Source organism: Heteronotia binoei, chromosome 6 (assembly GCF_032191835.1).
Source record: "Heteronotia binoei isolate CCM8104 ecotype False Entrance Well chromosome 6, APGP_CSIRO_Hbin_v1, whole genome shotgun sequence".
Lineage (NCBI taxonomy): Eukaryota > Metazoa > Chordata > Lepidosauria > Squamata > Gekkonidae > Heteronotia > Heteronotia binoei.
In genome coordinates, this window is record NC_083228.1 from 146,593,927 (window position 1) to 146,613,413 (window position 19,487).

The following is a 19,487-nucleotide window of genomic DNA, read 5'->3' on the forward strand; positions in this document are numbered from 1 at the left end:
TGTACGCTAAGATCCTATAGTTTTGCAACCTCTGGGTGGTGGCTGGAAATCTCCGGGACTGTAAGTGATCTGTTCAGCTGGAGAAAACGGCCATTTTGGAAGGTGTGCTCTGTGGCTTTCTAACCTATTGAAGCCCCTCCCCAAACCCCGTCTTCTCTAGGCACTCTTCCCCCCCCCCCCAAATCTCCCAAGTATTTCCCAACCTGGAGCTGGCAACCACCGTACCACCCTACCCCGCATCACATGGATCAGGTAGGCACAGTTCCATCTAAAAGTGAGAATTCCTTCCTGTAGACGACGGGTTGGATCCCATCTACTGGATTTCTCATCAGTCTGCTGTTTTTGCATCATTGGAAGAGAGTCACTGTCAGTGGCACAGAGCCGGGGGGGAATCTACTCTCATACCGACCATCTTCATAACTTTTTAAAGCCAGTGTTCTTTAGTGAGATGATGCTCTGAAGATAATTTGTGGAAGCCCCCAAAGTCTGCAGAGATGAACCACAGCCTCTGAGTCTTCTCCTCCTCCTCCGTCCCGTGGGCCAGATCCGTGGGTAGGACAGACAGAGGAGCCAAGGAGATGCTGGCTCTCATCCGCTTCACACTCGGGTGTCCATCGCATACATTTTGGCGGTGGGGGTCTGCCAGGAGTGGGGAGGCAGGCTGGGTGCCATCCTTCCAGGAGGGAGGGGAGTCTTCCGGAAGGAGCTGCACGAGGAGGATCTGCTGCCGGATCCCGCACCTGCATCCCGCGCCCCAAGAGAAACCAAAGCAAGAGCTGCTGGTGAGCAGAACCATTTGGGTCATCGCTGCCTGCTGCCATTTGTGTTTTAGCCAAACACTTCCACCCCTTGAGAGAGAATGTGGGGCCAGGAGAATCTGATGACCTCCAGCAGCGCCCTTGCTTTCTGTACTTCGGGCATCGGGAACAAACACCCCCCCATAAGCCTGGCCTCCAATTCTGCAGGGGTCTTGTGAGGGTTGATGGATGGACCCTTCCCTCCGGAACAGAAGCCAAACGTTTGCTAATCTGCTCCAATTCTGTCTTGGACTTCCGGAATTCTTGCCTTACACTGCAGTAGGGAACACACCTTTCAAAAGGTGCAGCAATTTTGCTTCCCATCTTGACAGGTGAATTTGTGGGTGGGTGGGGGACACAATTCTCCCTATTTAGGGCTGCTAGGCAATGCCCGCCAATCAACAGGTGGGTGGGGAAGGAGTCCCAGAAAAAAAAACACCTCCTTACAGGAAGTGCTGACCACAGAGCTCTCGGTGGTTCCTGAAGCTATCTGGAAGTGACAAGAGTAGCTCTAGCAAACTCCAGGAACTCTATGGCCACAACTTCCCATAAGTACCCTAGCCCAGTGTTTCCTCTAACCTGAGTTAGTGTGAGCTAGCTCACAGATTTTTAGCCTCCAGCTCACACATTTTTGTCTTAGCTCAGGAAGGATGACCTCAGAGCACAAAAACCTATGCAGTAGTAAGAGTCTGCACACTTAACCACTACACCAAACTGGCTTTCCTTCAGTCTGTTCCCAATAGACAACCCTTTTGGCTCCTCTCGCGCTTGAAAAGACAGCTTTGTGCCAGGCATCTTGTCTCTTGCAGCCCAAACTGCCCGAAATCCTGTGACCTTCCGCCACCTTCCAAACCAGCGGACCAAGGCCTGTCTTTGACTCTTACCTCTGAAGAGCTGCATGCAGCAGGTTAGCAAAGCCCCAGATAAGAAGCAGCCCAGAGCACCGCTAAGGCCCAGCCAGCAGGACCAGCCGAATTTATACTGGATGCCCACAAAGACGTTGTGCAGAACCAGGGTGGAGCGTTCCACGTAGACGCCAATGGCGTACCAGACAGAACCCACGAGGCCAGGGACGCCTGCAAGAATTAGAGGGGGCTGACGGGAGGTCCAGAGATCATTTGCCCCCACTGACCGCGTGCCGTGTCCTGACCCACCCCTGATCCTCTCTAGGGGGTTTAACTGGTGGGCAGGGCCATAGCCAGGTTTTTAAATTTGGCGGGGGCACAGGCAGGATTTTTTGTTTAGGGGGGGCAGGCTCTCCGTTTCAACTCTCAAAATATCCTGTGAATGCCCCTAAAAAACGAATACCATGTCATCCTTTTTATTACCACAAAATTATGCACAAGCTTTTCTCTTCCCCTGCACTTTTTATCAGGCTGGATGGTAAGGGGAAAGGAAGGGGTTAAGGCCTCTTGAACGGAGTGGCGGTAAGCAATGGGGTCTGATTGGGTGCGCCTGGGCACCCCCCACAAAGCCCCAATGTAGCTACAGATCTGCTGGTGGATGTCCTAATGGCAGCTGGGGTTTGGCCATGATGTGACACAGAATATTGGACTGGATGGACCATTGACCTGATCCAACATGGCTTCTCTTATGTGACACAGAGTGTTGGACTGGATGGGCCATTGGCCTGATCCAACATGGCTTCTCTTATGTAACACGGAGTGTTGGACTGGAGGGGCCACTGGCTTGATCCAACATGGCTTCTCTTATGTTCTTATGTGACACAGTGTTGGACTGGAGGGACCATTGGCCTGATCCAACATGGCTTCTCTTATGTGACCCAGAGTATTGGACTGGATGGGGCCATTGGCCTGATCCAACATGGCTTCTCTTATGTTCTTATGTTACACAGAGTGTTGGACTGGAGGGGCCACTGGCTTGATCCAACATGCCTTCTCTCATGTTCTTATGTGACACAGAGTGTTGGACTGGAGGGGCCACTGGCCTGCCCCAACATGGCTTCTTTCATATTCTTATGTGACACAGAGTGTTGGACTGGAGGGACCATTGGCCTGATCCAACATGGCTTCTCTTATGTTCTTATGTGACACAGAGTGTTGGACTGGAGGGGCCAATGGCCTGATCCAACATGGCTTTTCTTATGTGATGCAGAGTGTTGGACTGGAGGGGCCACTGGCCTGATCCAACATGGCTTCTTTTATGTGACACAGAGTGCTGGACTGGAGGGGCACTGGCCTGATCCAACATGGCTTCTCTTATGTTCTTATGTGACACAAGAGTGTTGGACTGGAGGGGCCATTGGCCTGATCAAACATGGCTTTTCTTATGTGACGCAGAGTGTTGGACTGGAGGGGCCACTGGCCTGATCCAACATGGCTTCTCTTATGTGACACAGAGTGTTGGACTGGAGGGGCCACTGGCCTGATCCAACATGGCTTCTCTTACGTTCTTATGTGACACAAGAGTGTTGGACTGGAGGGGCCATTGGCCTGATCCAACATGGCTTTTCTTATGTGTCGCAGAGTGTTGGACTGGAGGGACCATTGGCCTGATCCTACATGGCTTCTCTTATGTTCTTATGAGACACAGAGTGTTGGACTGGAGGGGCCATTGGCCTGATCCAACATGGCTTCTCTTATGTTCTTATGTGACACAGAGTGTTGGACTGGAGGGGCCATTGGCCTGATCCAACATGGCTTTTCTTATGTGACGCAGAGTGTTGGACTGGAGGGGCCATTGGCCTGATCCAACATGGCTTTTCTTATGTGACGCAGAGTGTTGCTGGAGGGGCGATTGGCCTGATCCAACATGGCTTCCCTTGTGTTCTTAAGGCTGGGCATATAGGTCTCAATTCCACAGGTGCAAGAAAAGCCTTCCCAGTGAGACACTGACCGCAGCAACCATTTTATCTGGACAACATCCTTGTGAAGTAGGCAGAGAGGGTGTGTCTGGCCCAGGGTCAGCCAATGAGCTACTATAGCATGCGTGGAGATTCGAACCTGGATCTCGCCAATTCTGCTTCCACGCTTTTGACCACTATACCGCCCTGGCACACTGGCACCATGTGCTTTTGTGCCCTACCTTGCTAATTTGTGCAAACGCAATCTATGCTTTTTAAGAAACACGTTAAGTGAGATGAGCCAAGACTGAGGTCACACCATTTGATCTTGAAGCCCTCAGCTGCTGACGTGTGAGTGTGTGTGTGTGTTTGCGTATCTGCATGCACCATGGGGCTGGTTTTGATATCTATTCAGAGGCAGTGTACTCTGCACTTTCACAAGGGGGTGAAATTATCCCACATGTTTCAGTGAGAGCCCCAGCACTGAAAGCCCAAACTCAGTTTGGAGTAAGCTTCTGTCCTGCCTCAGATGAAGCCTGGTTCTCCCCCCCTCTGCCCCCCCTGCATACACTTGCTGTCCAGGTGGATGTCCCTTGAAATGGCTAACCCACACACAGCTGGGCACAGCATTTTCCATGACAGAACACTTGTGCATGTGCAAGGAAAGAAGAGATTCTGAGGATCTGGAGAACACTGATGACTAGGAGGTGAAATTAAGAACATAACATCAGAGAAGCCCTGCTGGATTAGACCAGGGAAGGTCCACATAGTCCACCATTCTGTCTCACACAGTAGCCGGTCAGTTCCTCTGGAGGGCCAACAACAGGGCAGAGAGGCCAAGGCCTTCCCCTGAGAAAAACATCAGAAGAGCCCTGCTGGGTCAGACCAGGGAGGGTCCATTCAGTCCAGCATCAAGTCTCACATAGTGGCCAACCCGTTCCTCTGGAGGGCCAGCAACAGGACAGAGAGGCTGAGGCCTTCCCCTGAGAAGAACATCAGAAGAGCCCTGCTGGGTCAGACCAAGGAGGGTCCATCTAGTCCAGCCTCCTGTCTTACACAGTGGCCAACGGGTTCCTCTGGAGGGCCAACAACAGGGCAGAGAGGCTGAGGCTTTCCTCTGAGAAGAACCTCAGAAGAGCCCTGCTGGATCAGACCAGTGAGGGTCCATCTAGTCCAGCCTCCTGTCTCACACAGTGGCCAGCCAGTTCCTCTGGTGGGCCAACAACAGGGCAGAGAGGCTGAGGCCTTCCCCTGAGAAGAACATCAGAAGAGCCCTGCTGGGTCAGACCAGGGAGGGTCCATTAGTCCACCATCATGTCTCATACAGTGCCCAACCAGGTCCTCTGGAAGGCCAACAACAGGGCAGAACAGAAGAGCCCTGCTGGGTCAGACCAGTGAGGGTCCATCTAGTCCAGCCTCCTGTCTCACACAGAAGCCAACCAGTTCCTCAGGAGGGCCAACAATAGGGCAGAGAGGCTGAGGCCTTCCTCTGAGAAGAATATCAGAAGAGCCCTGCTGGGTCAGACCAGTGGGGGGTCCACCTATTCCAGCATCCTGTCTCACACAGTGGCCAGCCAGTTCCTCTGGAAGGCCAACAACAGGGTGAAGAGTTTGAGACCTTTCCCTGATGCTGCCTCCTGGCTCTGGGATTCAGAGGTTGACTACCTCTGAACGTGGAGGTTCTCCTCCGTCACCAGGGCCGGCAGCCATTGATAGACCTCTCCTTCATGAATTCTCCAATCCCCCTTTCAAGCTGTTTACACCCATGGCCATCATTTCACCCTCTGGCAGCGAATTCCTCATCTGAATCACTCTGTGTCTAATTCTAAACTCGTGCAGGGCTGCTTGCATCCTGTGTAGTATTTAGGCCATTGTGATAACCAGAGTTTCCTCAGTCCCTTTTTGTACTATTGAGCAACAGCCCAAGTTAATTAATCATTTGTTGCCCTACTCCCCATCCATGCACAGAAACTAAGTTTGCCATCCTGAAGATCCCCTGGGATTACAACTGAACTCCAGACGACAGTTCCCCTGGAAGACAAAGCTGCCTTGGAGGGTGGTCGTTGCAGCATTAGACCCCTGTTGAGGTCCCTCCCCTCCCCAGACTTCACCCTCCCCAGGCCCCACCCCCAAATCTCCAGGAATTTGAACATGAACATATGAAGCTGCCTTATACTGAATCAGACCCTTGGTCCATCAAAGTCAGTATTGTCTTCTCAGACTGGCAGCAGCTCTCCAGGGTCTCAAGCTGAGGATTTTCACGCCTACTTGCCTGGACCCTTTTTTAGTGGAGATGCCAGTGGGGATTGAACCTGGGACCTTCTGCTTCCCAAGCAGATGCTCTACCACTGAGCCGCAGCCCCATTCATGGCTCTCCAGGGTCTCAAGCTGAGGTCTTTCACGCCTATTTGCCTGGACCCTTTTGAGTTGGAGATGCCAATGGGGATTGAACCTGGGACCTTCTGCTTCCCAAGCAGATGCTCTACCACTGAGCCACAGCCCCATTCATGGCTCTCCAGGGTCTCAAGCTGAGGTTATTCACACCTATTTGCCTGGACCCTTTTGAGTTGGAGATGCCAATGGGGATTGAACCTGGGACCTTCTGCTTCCCAAGCAGATGCTCTACCACTGAGCCACAGCCCCATTCATGGCTCTCCAGGGTCTCAAGCTGAGGTTATTCACACCTATTTGCCTGGACCCCTTTGAGTTGGAGATGCCAGTGGGGATTGAACCTGGGACCTTCTGCTTCCCAAGCAGATGCTCTACCACCGAGCCACGGTCCCTCCCCATTTCCCAACCAAGAGCTGGCAGCCTTGCATAGAGCCAACCTTGCAACTGTTTGGAATCACAGCAGCAGAGGATTAGAAGTCCCAAGAAGGGCTCTCCCCTCTCCTCCTCCTCCGCTGCAGCCTCTGAAGGGCCCCCTCCCCAACCCAGAGCGCTGCAAGGGGACAGGAGAAAGGAGCCTGCACTTCTACGACCCCCCCTCCCTTGCCTGGGGGTCCCCCCCCCCCACAGCTACCTCCAGTGACCAGCATTAACCCCGAGATGAAGCAGATGCGAGTCTTGATCTGGGGCTCCTCTGTCAGGAATTTCACGCAGTCGAGGCCCAGGAGGAGGAAGGGGAAGGCCAGGCCGGCCAGCAGGTCAGCGGTGATCAGCATCGCCCGGGTCAGCACCAGCTTCACTGCAGAATGGGGTGGGGTTAAGGGGGCAAGTGAGGTTAGCAAGGAGAAGAAGAAGAAGTTATTGGATTTATATCCCGCCCTCCACTCCGAAGAGTCTCAGAGCGGCTCACAATCTCCTTTCCCTTCCTCCCCCACAACAGACACCCTGTGAGGTAGATGAAGATATTGGATTTATATCCCGCCCTCCATTCCAAAGAGTCTCAGAGCGGCTCACAATCTCCTTTCCCTTCCTCCCCCACAACAGACACCCTGTGAGGTAGATGAAGATATTGGATTTATATCCCGCCCTCCATTCCAAAGAGTCTCAGAGCGGCTCACAATCTCCTTTCCCTTCCTCCCCCACAACAGACACCCTGTGAGGTAGATGAAGATATTGGATTTATATCCCGCCCTCCACTCCGAAGAGTCTCAGAGTGGCTCACAATCTCCTTTACCATCCTCCCCCACAACAAACACCCTGTGAGGTGGGTGGGGCTGGAGAGGGCTCTCACAGCAGCTGCCCTTTCAAGGACAACCTCTGCCAGAGCTATGGCTGACCCAAGGCCATGCTAGCAGGTGCATGTGGAGAAATAGGGAATCAAACCCGGTTCTCCCAGATAAGAGTCCGCACACTTAACCACTACACCAAACTGGCTCTCCACAACCTGATCCCCTGAGCCAGTCCCCTGAGCCAGAATGGCTTCTCTTATGTTCTTAAGGTGTGTTGAACAGTGAAGAACTTGCAGTGCCTGATACCCCCTTCCTTCCTTTGGCTCCGCCCCCAAAATCTCCAGGTATTTCCCACCTGGAGATGGCACCCTCAGCTCTAGGGCATTATCCTTTGCTGAGCTCCACCCCTCTCCAAGCCCTGCCCTCTGCAGGCTCCACCCCCAAGTCTCCAGGAAGTCCCCACCCACCTCTGAGAATCTGAATTGCTCTCCAGATGACGGATCCCAGCTCCCCTGGAGAAGAGGGCTGCTTTGAAGGGTGGACTCAATAACGTTATGCCAAACTGCAGTCCCTCCCTTCCCCAAACCCCACCCCCCAGTCTCCACACCCAAATCTCCAGGAATTTCCCAACCTGAAGCTGGCAACCATATTGCCAAGGGTGTCCCCAGCAGCTGCTGGTCATGACCGGCAGCTGCTTGCAAAAAGTGGAGTTGGCCAAAGTTTGTCTCTTGGATATTCTGCATGGGATGCCGCCACCCCCCCCCCCATTGCTCCAGCAGCCTCTGCATGAGCCTGTATCCAGAGCGACCATCTTTCAGCCCTGCCATTTCTCCATCTGGGTAGAAGGTCCCCCATCCCACCCCTACGTACATACCTGGGTGCTCAGCAAAGATGGAGTCGTATTCATCACAGGTGGTGATCCCGTCAAAAGCATTGGTGACACATTCCCACCACAGACCGCGGCACGTGGCACTCACCTACATGGGAAAGAAGAGGTCTGGTTGTCAGGCAGGGCCGTCCAGGGGTGGGGAGATCTCCGGACCAGAGGAACCAAAGCAAGGCTGGCCCGTGCCCAGAGGAAATCACGGTGGAGCAGAGGTCCATCAGTGGCTCTTAGCCACAAGGCAGAGAGGGAACCCTCTGTCTGGGGCAGGGATGCTCTGTATTCTTGGTGCTTTGGGGGCGATAACAGCAGGAGGGCTTCTGGAGTTCTGGCCCCACTGATGGCCCCTGGGTTTTGGCCACTGTGTGACACAAAGTGTTGGACTGGATGGGCCATTGGCCTGATCCAACATGGCTTCTCTTGTGCTCTTATAGATGGAACTCTCTGTCTGGGGGCAGTGATGCTCTGTATTCTTGGTGCTTGGGAGGGGCACAGTGGGAGGGTTTCTAGTGTCCTGGCCCCACTGGTGGACCTCCTGATGGCACCTGGGTTTTTTTTGGCCACTGTGTGACACAGAGTGTTGGACTGGATGGGCCATTGGCCTGATCCAATGTTGCTTCTCTGATCTTATGTCTGGGGCAGTGATGCTTTGTATTCTTGGTGCTTGGGGGGGGCACAGTGGGAGGACTTCTAGTGTCCTGGCCCCACTGGTGGACCTCCTGCTGACCCCTGGGTTTTGGCCACTGTGTGACACAGAGTGTTGGACTGGATGGGCCATTGGCCTGATCCAACATTGCTTCTCTTCTGTTCTTATAGATGGAACTCTATGTCTGGGGCAGTGATGCTCTGTATTCTTGGTGCTCGGGGGGGGGGGGGCACAGTGGGAGGCCTTCTAGTCTCCTGACCCTACTGGTGGACCTCCTGGGTTTTTTGGCCACTATGTGACAAAGAGTGTTGGACTGGGTGGACCATTGGCCTGATCCAACATGGCTTCTCTGATGTTCTTATAGAGAGAAGGGAGGGGGAGGGAGAAGCAGGGAAAAGAATCAAGGGAGAGGGGGAGTTAGCAAAGGAGGGGGTGTGAGCAAAGGCAATGCGGGGGTGCAGAGTTGCCAACCTCCAGGTGGGGCCTGGAGATCTCTCAGATTTACAACTGATCCCCAGACTACAGAGACTATTGGCGGTGTGTGTGCAGAGGGTAAAACAGAACTCCGGGAAGAAGGTGAGCCACACACCAGCACCTAGTAGAAAAGTCGTGTATTTACAAACTATATACAGTACAACTAGTGCGGTGAATAACATTAAGCTGAGTGACAAAGTGCTACGCCAGAAACCAACTCTCGACTGAGAGGAGTACAGACTGGCACTGTAATGCTTATATATACATGTCAGCCAATCACGGCAGTCCATACAGTTGCTGACTTCAGCAGGTACTTTCCCCTGGTCACAGTCCAGCCAGAACCGGCTTGCTGACAAGGTTGATCTGACCTGACCTGTCAGATAGATCCACCTGCTTGTTCCTGTCATGCTGTGGAAGGAGGACTCAATACACTGACAGAGACCTGTTCTCCTGGAGAGAATGGCTTCTTTGGAGGGCGGACTCTATGGCATTATCACCCTACTGAGGCCCCCACCCCGCTCCAAACACCATCCTGCCCAGGCTGCACCCCGAAATCTCCAGGATTCCCCCAGCTCAAGTCCCCATTGAGAAAGGGGGGAGGAGTTTGAGGAGAACTTGGAAGGGGGCAGAGAAGCAGCCCTGCAAGCTCTCTTGGGAAGGGAAGCAGTGAAAAGAAGAGGGCCTGAAGAGGCTGTGGGGGCCAGGAAAGAGCGATGTGCCAGGACAATCAAATGCAGTCTTAAATAAAACCATCTTCAGCTTTCTCCTAAAGAATGGAAATTTCCAAAATCCAACATTGTGGGGCTGCCACTAAGAAGGCCCCCTCCCGTGTACCTGCCAAACCCTCTTCTTTGATTGATGGGACACTCAAGGTGTTCTCTAAATTCCTTGGCAGTAGGAATTTGTCAGGTCTGACTCAAGAAATATCTGGAGACCAAGACCTATGCGGAAAGGTTGAAGGAGCTGGGCATGTTAGCCTGGAGAGGAGGCAGCTGAGAGGTGATACGATCATCATCTTCAAGTACTTGAAGGACTGTCATAGTGTGGAATTGTTTTCTGTGGCCCCAGAAGGTAGGACCAGAACCAATGGGTTGAAATTAAATCAAAAGAGTTTCCAGCTCAACATTAGGAAGAACTTCCTGACCGTTAGAGTGGTTCCTCAGTGGAACAGGCTTCCTCCTTGGGAGGTGGTGGGCTCTTCTTCCTTGGAGGTTTTTCAACAGAGGCTAGATGGCCACCTGACAGTGATGAAGGGGAGGTATTTGTGACTTCCCTGCATTGTGCAGGCGGTTAGACTAGATGACCCTGGAGGTCTCTTCCAACTCTGATTCTATGACTTTGGGGATACAGCCAAGAGAGTTTTGGGGGTGGAGCCAGGAGCAAGGGTGTGACAAGCACAACTGAACTCCAAAGGCAGTTCTGGCTATCACATTTAAAGGAACCTCACATCTCCATTGGGAATAATGAATGATGTGGGCACCTTCTTTGGGGGCTCATAGAATTGGACTCCCGGTTCAATCTTTTTGAAACTTGGGGGGTGTTTTGAGGAGAGGCACTGGATAATATGCTGCAAATCTGGTGCCTCTACCTCAAAAAACAGCCCCCCCCCCAGAGCCCCAGATACCCACAGATTGATTCTCCATTATCCCCTCTGGGAATTGGTCTCCCTAGGGAATCATGGAGTGCCCAGTAGACATGTCCCCCCCCCCACTTTCTGATGACCCTGAAGCGGGGGGAGGGCCTCCAAACAGGGGGATTGGCAACCCTATACAGTATGCTAAAATATTATGAGCTGACCTATAACCCTGAAGTGAGGGGGAGGAGGGCCTTCATACTGGGGGATCCCCTGCCCCCATCTGGGGATTGGCAACCCTACTGGGCAGAAACATTTAGGAGCAGAGACTTTCAGATACCCCACACAAAACATGGAGGGCCTTAGAATCAGAGTTGGAAGGGACCTCCGGGATCAAAGACCAAAACTTTGCCCTGGGTTCAGAAGCAGATCGGCAGCCAGTGGAATTGCTGTAATATTGGGGTCAGGAGCTCCCAAGAGCTGGCATGACCCATATTCTCAGCATAGCTTTGCACCTTCACATTATTTCTGTCCCCCCCCCCCTTTTTTAAACCTCCACACCTTATGAAGCGTTTGAGAGAGCATTCAACCCAGAAGAAGACAATGACGACATTGGATTTATATTCCATCCTCCACTCCGAATCTCAGAGCATCTCTCAATCTCCTTTATCTTCCTCCCCCACTACAGACACCCTGTGAAGTAAGTGGGGCTGAGAGAGCTCTGACAGAAGCTGCCTTTTCAAGGACAACTCCTGCAAGAGCTATGGCTGACCCAAGGCTATTCCAGCAGCTGCAAGTGGAGAAGGGGGGAATCAAACTCCGTTCTCCCAGGTAAGAGTCCGCACACTTCACCATTACACCAAACTGGCTCACTGTTTTGTGCTGCTTGGGATGATTTCTAAAAAATTGTCCCTGGCATTGGTGACTGAAGTGTGAGCCCCTGAAGAGCAGGCTGTTCAAAGTCATTCTTGGAATCCCCTCCCAGGAGTTGGCATGCAGGCCCGGCTCCTCGGCCGGCTACTGCTGGCTCTTTCAAGGGAACACGGATCATTACTCCTGTGCCGATATTTAGAAAGGCAATGAACTGGCAAGGTGGGGAAAGTGACTCATTCTGTCAGGGATTAATGCCAGAGGGCTTTTCTACAGAGCAGTTTTGGCATTCGTGATCTGAGCAGGGAGGGAGGGGACATGGCTGCAGTTAGCAACCCCCAAAATGCATTAATGGGATGCGGAAAAAAGCAACGTCTGGGGGTGCCTTTGAAGGCGAGGTTGCCGCGATCTTTGGTGGTAGATATGTGGCTTTATCTCACACTAAGCAGTCAATTTATGCATCCCTCAGCTGAATACATAAAGCAGCTTTCTCCCCAGAACTTTGGTCTCTCAAGGTGAGCACTGCCTTTTCTGATTGGGCCATGGCTGTCTGGGGTCTCAGGCAGTGGGTGGTCTTTGCAGCCCCCTGCTACCTGCTCCTTTGCAGTGGAGATGCTGGGGATCGAACCTGGAACCTTCTGTGTGCAAAGCAGAGGCTTTTCCACTAGCCATGGCCCCTGGTCAGAATGCATCTTTGCAGTTCAGAGCAAAGATGGTGAGATGTCCTGGGGCTTCCTTAGTGTTCCCATTTGGTGTAATGGTTAAGTGCGTGGACTGTTATCTTGGAGAACTGGGTTTGATCCCCCACTCCTCCACTTGCAGCTGCTGGAATGGCCTTGGGTCAGCCATAGCTCTTGTAGGAGATGTCCTTGAAAGGGCAGCTTCTGGGAGAACTCTCTCAGCCAGTGTTCCCTCTATGCTGAGTTAGTGTGAGCTAGCTCACAGATTTTTGTCTTGGCTCAGGAAGGATGACCCCAGAGCACAATAATTTATGCAGTAGCTCACAGTTTTAATACCAGAAGCTCACAAAGTTTAATTTTTGCTCACAAGACTGCTGCTTAGAGGGAACATGGAGCCTCCATTCACCTCACAGGGTGTTTGTTGTGGGAGATATAGGAGATTGTGAGCCACTCTGAGTCTCTGATTCAGGAAGAAGGGCGGGGTATAAATCTGCCCCCACCTCACAGGGTGTCTGTTGTGGGGGAGGAAGACATAGGAGATTGTGAGCCCCTCAGTCTCTGATTCAGAGAGAAGGGCGGGGTATAAATCTGCAGTCTTCTCTCAGCCCCACCCACCTCACAGGGTGTCTGTTGTGGGGGGAGAAGATAGAGGAGATTATAAGCCGCTCTGAGTCTCTGATTCAGAGAGAAGGGCGGGGTATAAATCTGTAGTCGTCGTCTTCTTCAGTCTGCCCCCCGGCTTCCCTCAGCAAATTATGAATGCCTCCCACCAAAATGAAAACTGGTGAAAAATGGATCTCGGGGTGGGCCTCCATTCCAAAGGGCTTACTTTGTGTATACAAGAGTTAAAAACTGACTCAAAAATGTAGGGTTGCCAACTCCAGGTTGGGAAGTACCTGGAGATTTTGGGGGTGGAAACTGGGGAGGGCGGGGCTTCAGCAAGGTCCAAGGCCATGAAGTTCACCTTCCAAAGCCGTCCTTCTCTCCAGGGGAATTGACCCAGATCACCTGGAGGTCAGTGGCAATAGCAAGAGATTTCCAGCCACCATTTGGAGGTTAGAAAACCTTGGAGTTCCACAGGCTATATAACGGTGGAATATTAATAACGGTGGAATATTAATGAGGCTAAATAACGGTGGAATATTAATGAGGCTTCTACAGTGTAAATGCTCTATTCAGGGCTTTTTTGGTAGAGAAAGCCCAGCAGGAACTCATTTGCATGTTGGCCACACACCCCTGACATCACTATTGTTTCACACAGGGCTTTTTTTTGTAGAAAAACCCAGCAGGAACTTATTTGCATATTAGGCCGCAAGCCAGCCACAACTGCATTCAAAAAAAGCCTTGACTATATTAGTCATCTATCTTTCACTGGTATTTAGACTGAAACGTTAAAGAGTACGATTTTGAAGAGCAACAAGTATTTTTAAGAATGAAGCGGAACTTTTCTAGAATCATAGAATCCTAGAGCTGGAAGGTACCTCCATGGTCATCTAGTCCAACCCCCTGCACAATGCAGGAAACTCACAGACACCTCCCCCTAAATTCACAGGATCTTCACTAGCACTTAATTCTATCCACAGGAGTGGGCATTTCGTCTGTGAAGTTTTGGGAGTTTGAACGGGGACGACTTTTGCCCTCTAAATGGAGTGAACAGTATTGTATATGGATAGTCGTGTTGACTTTCGTAGTATTATAGTTTATGGTATTTACATTGTGTTATTGCTGTTGCTTTTGAATGGTTGTTGTGGCTGTTTCAATCTAAATACCAATGAAAGGTATTAATCGCTAATCAAGTATTTACATTGTAGTAGTCTCGTTAATATTCCATGGTCGTTTGGGCATTTTTCTACCACCTGGAGGTTGGCAAATTTAATGGCCGTAGTGAACCATTTCCTGGAGCTATCTCCCCAAGTTTTGGCCCATCTCTGCTGTTCAATCCCAGAATGTCCCCCTCACGGTATTCCCGGGGTGGAATGGGGGGGGGTCTCCTTTTCCCCTCCAGAGCAGGAATTTGGGAAGCATTTGGGTTGGCAGCACAAGGGGAGGCAATAAAGTCACACCCAGTGGGCGAAAATGCTGCCATCGGCAGAAACACTCCATTGAGATCCGGCTCCCTAGATGCTAGACCCCCAGACAGAGTCTCTGTTCTGAAGGGGGCCCTGGAGCAGGGAGGAGGAGGAGGAGAAGGAGAAGAAGATATTGGATTTATATCCTGTCCTCCACTCCGAAGAGTCTCAGAGCGGCTCACAATCTCCTTTCCCTTCCTCCCCCACAACAGACACCCTGTGAGGTGGGTGGGCTGAGAGGGCTCTCACAGCAGCTGCCTTTTCAAGGACAGAGTCGCAGAGCGGCTCACAATCTCCTTTACCTTCCTCCCCCACAACAGACACCCTGTGAGATGAGTGGGCTGAGAGAGCTCTTCAGAAGCTGCCCTTTCAAATACAGAGTCTCAGAGCGGCCTACAATCTCCTTTCCCTTCCTCCCCCACAACAGACACCCTGTGAGGTGGGTGAGGCTGAGAGGGCTCTCCAGAAGCTGCCCTTTCAAGGACAGAGTCTCAGAGCGGCTCACAATCTCCTTTTCCTTCCTCCCCACAACAGACAACCTGTGAGATGGGTGGGGCTGAGAGGGCTCTCCCAGAAGCTGCCCTTTCAAGGACAGAGTCTCAGAGCGGCTCACAATCTCCTTTCCCTTCCTCCCCCACAACAGACACCCTGTGAGATGGGTGGGGCTGAGAGGGCTCTCACAGCAGCTGCCCTTCCAAGGACAACCTCAGCCAGATCTATGGCTGACCCAAGAAGAAAGAGCATTAGTGTGCTGCAACTGAGAGCCAGCGTGGTGTCGGGGTTTGAGAGTCAGACTTCTAGGAGACCTAAGTTCAAATCTTCACTCGGCCATGATGGAAGCCTGCTTTGTGACCTCGCGCTAGTCATGCTTTCCTCAGTCTGATCTACCTCACAAGGTTGTTTTGAGAATACAGTGGAGGAGAAGAGAACAACATCAGCTTCCTGAAGTCACCATTGGGGGAAAAGCAGAGTAGGAACAAAAGGTGAAGCTGCCCTCGACTGAATCAGACCCCTCACCAGGTCCATCAAGATCATCTCTGCTTACTCAGACTGGCAGCAGCTCTGCAGGGGCTCATGTGGGGGTCTTATGCACTACCTATTGCTTGATCTTTTAGCTGGGGAGGGCAGGGATCAAACCTGGGACCTTCTGCATGCCAAGCAGAGACTCTGTCGCTAAGTCACACCCCCTAGAACCATAGAGTCGGAAGGACCTCTAGAGTCATCTAGCCCAACCCCCTGCCCAATGCAGGAAACTCACAAACACCTCCCCCTAAATTCACAGGATCTTCATCGCTGTCAGATGGCCCTCTAGCCTCTGCTTCAAAACCTCCAAGGAAGGAGAGCCCAGCACCTCCCAAGGAGGAAGCCTGTTCCACTGAGGAACCGCTCTCAAAATAAAGTTGCAAAGAATCTTCCGGTGACACCTTGAAGGCTGACGATTCATTCTGGCAAGAGCTTTTGCTAGCTGTGCAGCGGCCCTCGCAGATGCATGAAAGCGCAAGACGTTATTTCGTCTTTAAGGCGTCACTAGACCCTTTGGTTCTTTCCACTGCATCCTAATTCATTACACTTAACATAAAGCGGCAGTACTGCGGTCTGAACTCTCTGCTCACGACCTGAGTTGGATTCCGGAGGAAGCTGGGTTTTCAGGTCACCGGCTCAAGGTTGACTCAGCCTTCCATCCTTCCGAGGTCGGTAAAATGAGTACCCAGCTTGCTGGGGGGACTGGGGAAGGCAATGGCAAACCACCCCGCAAAAAGTCTGCCGTGAAAACATTGCGAAAGCAACGTCACCCCAGAGTCTGAAACGACTGGTGCTTGCACAGGGGACTACCTTTACCTTTAGAGGAGACCCATGGCGCAGAGTGGTAAAGCTGCAGTACTGCAGTCCAAGCTCTGCTCACAACCTGAGTTCGATCCCGGCGGAAGCTGGGTTCAGGTCGCCGGCTTGAAGTAGACTCAGCCTTCCATCCGTCTGAGGTCGGTCAGAGGAGTCCCCAGCTTGCTGGGGGGAAAGCGTAGAGGACTGGGGAAGGCAAGGGCAAACCACCCCGTCAAAAATCTGCCGTGAAAACGCTGTGAAAGCGACGTCACCCCAGAGTCGGAAACGACTGGTGCTTGCACAGGGGACTACCTTGACCTAACATCAGCACAGCTTCCACTGTGTCTGCAGCGCACCGCAGGGTAAGAGGAGCGAAAGGCAGGTCAGCCAGAAGGTCATGAGCATGCTGGGATTGGCAGGGTGGCTTCAGGTCTCCTCAGCCCTCCTCCTCCTCCTCCCTCCTACCTCCAGGGAGTCATCGGTGTTCACCATCCAGCAGTCTGTCCAGGTGGCTGCAATCAGGAACCCGGCAGAGAAGAAAGCAAAGAAGCAGCCCAGATACTGGAGGAAGCGCTGCATTTCCTCTGGGGCCAGGGCGCTCCTCCCGCCAGGTCTCTTGCAGAGCCTCCACTCACCCGCTCTTGCTCCTGCTAATGATTGACAAGAGGGGAACGCAGGTTCTGCAGAGCAGAGAGAGGAGGGCCAGCGATGCAGCAGCCAATCCCATCTATGCAACTGAAGCTCTACTAGCGGAGGGGAGGGGGGCAATATGCAGAAATTAGGATAGGGTTGCCAGGTCTGTAAGAGCCCCGTGGCACAGAGTGTTAAAGCTGCGGCACTGCAGTCCTAAGCTCTGCTCACGACCTGAGTTCGATCCCCGGCGGAAGCTAGGTTTTCAGGTCGCCGGCTCGAGGTTGACTCAGCCTTCCATCCTTCCGAGGTCAGTCAAATGAGTCCTCAGCTTGCTGGGGGGACTGGGGAAGGCAATGGCTAACCACCCCGTAAAAAGTCTGCCGTGAAAACAACGTCACCCCAGGGTCGAAAACGACTGGTGCTTGCACAGGGGGTTACCTTTACTTTTAATACAGAGACAAGCATTACAAAACTTAGCTATTTGTTTTTTGATATTCTGACCTTTCCTTTCCTGCCAGGTCTGTGTTGGAAAACACCTGGAGACTCCCCAAACTCTCCCCCTTTCTAGGCCCCACCCTCAAATCTCCAGGAATATCCCGACACAAAGTTAGCAAACCCACCATCGAGGAAACATCGACGGGACCTCTGGAAAGTTATAGTGAAGATACCTTGAAAAGAGACTCAGAGACATCTGTGATCAATACAGAGGAGGGGGCTCTTCTCGGCATACAGCAGCAGAAGAGATGGAGGGAATTCCAAAACTGGAGGCCCCCCAAATCCCGGTGTTTATGACGGGGGGGGGGGGTGTTGCTAAGTAGGGTTGCCAACTTCCAGGTGGAGCTATCTCCTGGGATCCCAAGTGGTTTCGAGTGCAGAGGTCAGTTGGTTCCTCTGGAGAAAATGGCTGCTTGGAGGGTGGGCTTTGTGGCATTATAGCCTCCTGAAGTCCCATCCCTCCGCAAACTCTGCCCCCCCCAGACTCCACCCCCCCAAATCTCCAGGTCTTTCCCAGTCCAGAGTTGGCAGCCCTGCTGCAAAGCAAGGCAGCACAGAGACAGTGGCAGACTGGCCAGGGTGTCAGCTTGCCCGATAGTAAGTGGGCCTCTGATGAAGTGGGCCCCCTTAAACATAATAATAATAATAGGAAGAAGAAGAAGACTGCAGATTTATACCCTGCTCCTCTCTCTGAATCAGAGACTCAGAGCAGCTTACAATCTCCTACATCTTCTCTCCCCACAACAGACACCCTGTGAGATGGGTGGGGCTGAGAGGGCTCTCACAGCAGCTGCCCTTTCAAGGACAGAGACTCAGAGCGGCCTACAATCTCCTTCCCCTTCCTCCCCCACAATAAACACCCTGTGAGATGGGTGGGTCTGAAAGGGCTCTCACAGCAGCTGCCCTTTCAAGGACAGAGTCTCAGAGGGGCTCACAATCTCCTTTCCCGTCCTCCCCCACAACAGACACCCTGTGAGGTAGATGAAGGTATTGGATTTATATCCCACCCTCCACTCCGAAGAGTCTCAGAGCAGCTCACAATCTCCTTTCTCTTCCTCCCCCACAACAGACACCCTGTGAGGTGGGTGGGGCTGAGAGAGCTCTCCCAGAAGCTGTCCTTTCAAGGACAGTCTCTGAGTGGCCTACAATCTCCTTCCCCTTCCTCCCCCACAACAGACACCCTGTGAGATGGGTGGGTCAGAGGGCTCTCACAGCAGCTGCCCTTTCAAGGACAGAGTCTCAGAGCGGCTCACAATCTCCTTTCCCTTCCTCCCCCACAACAGACACCCAGTGAGGTGGGTAGGTCTGAGAGGGCTCTCACAGCAGCTGCCCTTTCAAGGACAACCTCTGCCAGAGCTATGGCTGACCCAAGGCCATGCTAGCAGCTGCAGGTGGAGGAGTGGGGAATCAAACCCGGTTCTCCCAGATAAGAGTCAGCGGACTTAACCACTACATCAAACTGGCAATTACCTGGTGTTGACTAAGGTGAAAGGGTTGAAGAAGTCCTGAGCCACCCGGTTTCCATACCAGGATGTAACCACTACACCAAACTGGCTCTTAGACAAAATGTTAAAAATGTTAATGCCTTTTTAGTAGCTTGAAAATATAACAGAAGTTCCAATATTATTACTGTAATGCAACTAAAATTTACTTTGTATTTAGGGTTGCCAGCCTCCAGGTAGGTATATAAGACAACACTCTATGAGAGTTTTAACTAATATATATTGAAAACAATATTTTAAATCACAAGGGATTGAACCTGGGACCTTCTGCATGCAAAACAGAGGCTCTTCCACTGAGCAGCAAGTACGTTTGCTTCTTCCTCGTGTTTCTTTCGTGCATTGGGGGTGGCTGCTTTGTGACTCCCAAGTGGCAAAAGGTGTCTCCAAGATTGCAGAATGCACTTCTTCAGCAAATGTATATATGTCTGATCTAGAAGACACTAGGTCTTTCATAGAGGGGAACCCCTTTTTGCAAAATGTGCAGCCACACCAGTTTGGGAATTGCAATCACACCTGCACTGGACGTCAGGAAGTCCTACAAACAAAGAAAAAACACTGCATATTGTAAAATGGACTGTAAACTAATTCTAAATCAAAATGTGAAAAATACTGTGGTTTAAAATT

At 52.0% G+C, this 19,487-nt stretch overlaps 1 protein-coding gene across 1 annotated transcript; it reads right to left on the reverse strand.

Moving 5' to 3' along the window:
• Window positions 1-424: 424 nt before the first annotated feature.
• On the reverse strand, window positions 425-16,828 carry LOC132574406 (claudin-16-like). Its single transcript, XM_060242768.1, has 5 exons — window positions 16,699-16,828; window positions 8,092-8,194; window positions 6,623-6,787; window positions 1,682-1,873; window positions 425-639 (listed from the first exon to the last, which is right to left on the reverse strand). The coding sequence occupies exons 1-5, from the start codon at window positions 16,810-16,812 to the stop codon at window positions 425-427; spliced, it is 789 nt and encodes a 262-aa protein (XP_060098751.1). The 5' UTR covers window positions 16,813-16,828.
• Between the last annotated feature and the right edge of the window lie 2,659 nt (window positions 16,829-19,487).